Source organism: Chanodichthys erythropterus, chromosome 11 (genome assembly GCF_024489055.1).
Source record: "Chanodichthys erythropterus isolate Z2021 chromosome 11, ASM2448905v1, whole genome shotgun sequence".
Classification (NCBI taxonomy): Eukaryota; Metazoa; Chordata; class Actinopteri; order Cypriniformes; family Xenocyprididae; genus Chanodichthys; species Chanodichthys erythropterus.
This window is the reverse complement of record NC_090231.1, coordinates 27,962,783-27,968,782: the sequence shown is the minus strand read 5'-3', so window position 1 is coordinate 27,968,782 and position 6,000 is coordinate 27,962,783. Positions and strand designations below refer to the sequence as shown.

The following is a 6,000-nucleotide window of genomic DNA, read 5'->3' as shown; positions in this document are numbered from 1 at the left end:
TTATATACTCTTCTGAAAGCCTTAACTTCCTTTTCTGTGCAGTAGCCCGGCCTTCATGAATTCAGCGCTAAAATACCACATGGTTTAAAAGCAGAAATGTGCTTGTGTTTGTGCAAGTGCTTAAATTAGTAATTCAGTTTTGAATTAATGATTTTTATTTGTGCTGTAATTTTGTAAATCATTCTTTTAAGGTCAATGTCTGCCAGTCCACAAGAAGAGATAGAGCTTTTTCCTACATGGCTCCTAAAATGCTGAATAGCCTTCTTGACAATTTAGAAGACTATATGTATATATACAGTATCTCACAAAAGTGAGTACACCCCTCACATTTCACCAAGTATTTCATTATGTTCTCAAGGGACAATAGAAATGAGAATTGGATATACTTTAGAGTATAGGCAATGTGCAGCTTGTATAGCAGTACAGATTTACTGTCCTCTAAAAATAACTCAACATACAGCCATTATTGTCAAAATAACTGGCACCAAAAGTGAGTACACCCTAAGTGAACATGTCAAAACTGTGTCCAAAGTGTTAATATTTTGTGTGAGCACCATTGTTATCTAGCACTGCCTTAATCCTCCTGGGCATGGAATTCACCAGAGCTGCACAGGTTGTTGCTGGAATCCTCTTCCACTTCTCCATAATGACACCACGGAGCTGCTGGATGTTAGAAACATGGTGCTTCTCCACCTTCCGCTTGAGGATGCCCCACAGGTGCTCAATAGGGTTCAGGTCTGGAGACATACTTGGCCACTCCATCACCTTCACCTTCAGCTTCCTCAACAAGGCAGTTGTCATCTTGCCAGTGTGTTGTCGTTTGGCCCAGTTTCTGAAGGGAGGGCATCATGTTCTTCTTCAGAATGTCACAGTACATGTTGGAATCCATGTTTCCCTCAATGAAGCAGAGTTCCCCAGTACCAACAGCACTCATGCAGCCCCAGGCCATGATGCTGCCACCACCATGCTTGACTGTAGGCAAGACAAAATTTTCTTGGTACTCCTAACCAGGGCATCGCCACACATGCTGGACACCATCTGAGCCAAACAAGTTTATCTTAGTCTCATCATACCACAGGACATGGTTCCAGTAATTCATGCTCTTGGACAGGTTGTCTACAGCAGTCTGTTTGCGGGCTTTCTTGTGAGCCAGTGAGGATGTGAGGATGATGATATAGTCATCATGAAGTGGTCTGATTCACTTATACCGGATGTGGTCTTTGATTAAATTGTTTAATGTTAGTTGTTAATTTCACATTTCACCATAAAAAAAAAAAAAATCTGTTATTTTCTGTAAAATTAGGATTTTTTTTTTTTTTTTTTACAGTGGTAAACTCACTGTCATGTTCAAGAAACCAGTTTGAGATGATTTGAGCTTTGTGACAGTGTGTTATCCTGCTGGAAGTAGCCATCTGAAGACACTGTGGTCATAAAGGGATGGACATGGTCAGCAACAATATTCAGGTAGCTGTGGTATTTAAATTGGTAATAACGGGCCCAAAGTTACTCCAGGACATTGCAACATTTGCAGAAGCACACATTTTGGCTTTGACGTGACTAAACATGACATCTTGTGGTTAATTTAGTTATTTTATTTATTCATGTAATAATAGATGTTTTCTGGTAAGATAAGGGAAATAATGTGAATGCTTATGTAGAAGTGTGTGTGCATTTCTCAGATAATTACAGAATCATGTAGCTGTTTTGTTGAAAGTTTTCTTTGATGTAGATTTTAGATTTATGTCATATAAAGATGCTGCTGCTATTTTCTGTAAAGTGTGATATTGCTCTGTGTATTGAGAACATTACAGTTATTATGGTTATTGTACTGTATCAGTAATTTAACTGATGTACACTGTACAAGTCTGGAATATTTTTTGGAAAGTCTCTTATGTTCACCAAGGCAACATTTCATTTATTTATTATTGATCAAAAATACAGTAAAAACAGTAATATTGTGATCTATTATTACAATTTAAAATAACTGTTTTCTTCTCTAACATATTGTGAAATGTAATTTATTCCTGTGATGCAAAGCTGAATTTTCAGCAGCCATTACTCTTCAGTCACATGATCCTTCAGAAATCATTTTTTGATGTTAATATTAAGACAACAACACAGTTTATTGTATTCACCAGCTTTACTACTGAAAAATATTGCCAAAAAAGGAAAAAAGACAAGCTGTTATAATTTTTTTTTTTAGGATGCATAATAATAGAATAAGTAAAATCACTTGACACTGTGATGTGCAAAAAGGAAAGCTATAAAAAGAATGCTATGGAAAAAAGGATGAACAAACACGTTCTTCATACGGCCCATCAGCACTTTTCTTAACCTGAGAAAAGAAAAGAAAAAGAAGGAAAGAACATGAAATGAAAGACAATAATTATAAAGACCACAAGCCTGCTTGACATGCTTAGCCTAGTGGTTTAAGGTGGAGTTTTCAGAATCACAAATGCTGTTTTTTATTCAAATGACAGGAAAGGCTGAACGTACTGCAGTAGAGTCTGTTAATGCGTAGGATGTCATTGCGGCTCATTTGTTTAGCTTCACCAATCACAACGTTACTGTCAGGAATGGGAATCATGGTTGGCTCATTATTCCAGGAGAAAGCGTTCCTAAAACCACACACATAAAGAAACAACAGTAAACATTGTCATTGCGGAGACTTCAAATTGAAACAAAAATCCAATAAAAAAAAAAAAAAATAATATATATATATATATATATATATATATATATATATATATATATATATATATATATATATATATATATATATATATGGGGCGTTTCCTCCGAGTAGGCAAGGGAAGCAGTGCCTCCTCAAAAAAATAGGATGAGAAAATAATCCATATTACATATAAAACAACACAAATATTACAAATTATGACATTAAAAAGAGCGCAAGTCACGCGTATTTCTTAAGGAACACTGCCCAACAGCGACACCCGCAGGTAAAGTTACACAGAGGAGTCATGCCTCCCTTTCCTCTCATAGGAATCTATAGAAAATCATCAGAACCCCGGCGTGCGGTGGGTTTTGTGGGGGGTAATTGAGAATGAATGGGGAAAGTCACGTGAGAGGAGGCAACGTCTCCATCGCGCTATGATTGGATGTAATTGGTTATGATTGGATATGATTGGTTTGTGCGATATAAATCCCGCCTCTCGTTGACGTGCGCGTTCCGCGCGTAGGTTTGACTGAACAAATGATGGCGTCAATCGGAAGACTAATCGAAAAGTAAGTAAACAGATCACCCAGTTAGATATATCACTACTTTGTTACGTCAAAATCAAACTTGAAATGGACTGAAAGCATGATTACTGCGGGGTTTTTTAGTGCAATCAGCTTGGTGAAATTAAAAATGCAATTCGTGTCTGTGACAGACGGTGTTAATGGAGGATGACTGTTTATCCAAAATATTCTAGGTTGACAATTAAAAAGAAAAACCGCAATAAACAAATAAAATATATTGTTTAAATTATTATTGCCTTTAGTTATTATTTTGGAATGAATGTAGAAATGCTTAAAACACTTGATGCTTGATGAGATTGACTTGGTTTTGATAAATAGAACATTACATTGTTAATGTAAAATTACAAAATAGAGTTGTATTTGGTTTCTTTTTTTTTTTTTGGATGTACTGTAATGTTCATTTAACAAGGAAGATTTGTCAACTTTAAGAGTAATGCACATGAATTTACAATGATTCATAAAAAAAAAAAAAAAATGTGCCTCCTCATTTCAGAGCACCACTGCACGCCACTGATATATATATATATATATATATATATATATATATACACCCCCCCCCCCCCCCCATTGAACTACAGACCACTACAAGCATGTTTACCTTGAATAGTGCATCACAGAGTTGTAGTCATAGGGGGTACCCAGATTGTTGGTGTCTGCTTTGTTGAAATTGTACTGCATTGCTGTTACAGTACACAAGAAAGTATTAAGGACTGTAACTGTAAATCTGGTAAAAACACAGTGAAGTTTAATCTAGACTACAGGACATGCAATTGTGACTAAATATTATATGCCCTGTTTTATGCATATTGTGTGTTCTATTTTATAATTTTTTTTTAACTTTATCTTTTCAACTTTATCTTCTTAATCGCTTCTTTATATTCAAACTTTTTACTTTTCACTCTATATATTTATACAATATACTATTTATATTCATATGTATATTATATATTTTAAATACATATTTACATGTTTGTAAACCATTTTAAAAAGGTAAAAATGTAAGCCTAATTTCAAACAAAAAAAAAAAAAATTTTCCCGTTTCTCTTAAGAATTCTTAACAAAAATACCAGGATAGATGTTCTCATAAAGGATTCGGATGTGTTTGTCACGGTCACTGCGGTTCTGTTCATGATGAAAGCCGAGAGCATGAAGGAGTTCGTGCTGAACAATATAGTGATAGACACAACCAGGACGCTGGAGAGAAACAACCTGTCCTTCACTTTGGCGGCCCAAATATGAATAGCATCTGTCGACCACATAACACATCAGGTTATACATTTGTGTAAAGAGAAAGCACATTTACCATATACACAGAAATGGGATAGAAAGGATCCTTGATAGGTTTACCCAGATTGAGACTGTATGCGGAGAAAGTTCCTCTGCCCTTGATGAGGTACGAATCGAATGCAGGAAACTTCCGCAAAAGACTGCATACCTCTTTTAATCACTGCTATTTCAGCAGGAGCTGTGGAAGAAATAGACTGTTGAACAGAACATTGTGACACTGATGAGATGATATCAAATTTGGTGAACATCGGCACTTACAGTACTGGTTGGAGATGACGTAGGGCACATAGACATTTCCATCTCTGCTTCTATCCCATTTGCACCCACGAGCAGTACATGGATCTGCATTCTCAAGCCCGCTTGCTACGGCGATGTCTCCAAACTTGATCAAAGGCCTGTCCTGTTCCAGTTCTGCAGTATAATGCACAATAATTCAGTATGTTGATTCTGGTGATATAATTGTTTTAAATGATAAAGAGAGTTGAGGAATTTGCCATGAGCTGCTACACAAAAGATGTGCCTACACCATCAACTTATAGTCTTCAAACTCATACCTGCATTTTTGGTGTTTTCAATTATAGTTGACACTGGTATATCATCTTTCTCAGTGATGTCACCTGATATATGAATCAGTAAATTATTAATAAAACACTGCAAAATTTACATTTTAGTTTTTTCTTTCTGTGCATGTTACCTGTCTCCCCGGAGATATTTTCAATTATATCCTGTTCAAGAATTTTAAACACGTATATTAGAAACCAAAGATTAAAAATCAAAAGCCGCTTCAATTAGGAAGATGCTGATGCTATTGTTTTCCATGTTGGATATTGTTGACTGTTCTCACCTGAATAGTGCGACTCTGCGCAGGAACAGAGCTCAGCAGTAGAGAGATGACCACCACCAACAAGTACATGATGAGAGCTTTCTGAGAAACCTCTGGATCAAACAGAGCTGACAGTTATATACTCTTCTGAAAGCCTTAACTTCCTTTTCTGTGCAGTAGCCCGGCCTTCATGAATTCAGCGCTAAAATACCACATGGTTTAAAAGCAGAAATGTGCTTGTGTTTGTGCAAGTGCTTAAATTAGTAATTCAGTTTTGAATTAATGATTTTTATTTGTGCTGTAATTTTGTAAATCATTCTTTTAAGGTCAATGTCTGCCAGTCCACAAGAAGAGATAGAGCTTTTTCCTACATGGCTCCTAAAATGCTGAATAGCCTTCTTGACAATTTAGAAGACTATATTTTTTTTATGCATGCATTATAAACCAATTGATTTTATTTATAGAATTAATCTAGAATTCTACCCTTACGAAGCCCAAATAATTTTTAGGTACACCTTGCTTGTACTGGGTTAGAACACATTTTGCCTTCAGAAATGCCTTGATTCTATGTGGCATAGATTCAACAAGGTGCATTTCTCAGAGATTTTGGTCCATATTGACATGATAGCATC

The 6,000-nt window shown here is 36.0% G+C and overlaps 1 protein-coding gene across 1 annotated transcript; it reads right to left on the bottom strand.

Moving 5' to 3' along the window:
* Positions 1-2,008: 2,008 nt before the first annotated feature.
* On the bottom strand, positions 2,009-5,503 carry npsn (nephrosin). The gene is made up of 9 exons (XM_067402236.1): positions 5,390-5,503; positions 5,240-5,270; positions 5,100-5,162; positions 4,804-4,956; positions 4,606-4,723; positions 4,326-4,504; positions 3,857-3,938; positions 2,497-2,618; positions 2,009-2,335 (listed from the first exon to the last, which is right to left on the bottom strand). The coding sequence occupies exons 1-9, from the start codon at positions 5,456-5,458 to the stop codon at positions 2,331-2,333; spliced, it is 822 nt and encodes a 273-aa protein (XP_067258337.1). The 5' UTR covers positions 5,459-5,503; the 3' UTR covers positions 2,009-2,330.
* Between the last annotated feature and the right edge of the window lie 497 nt (positions 5,504-6,000).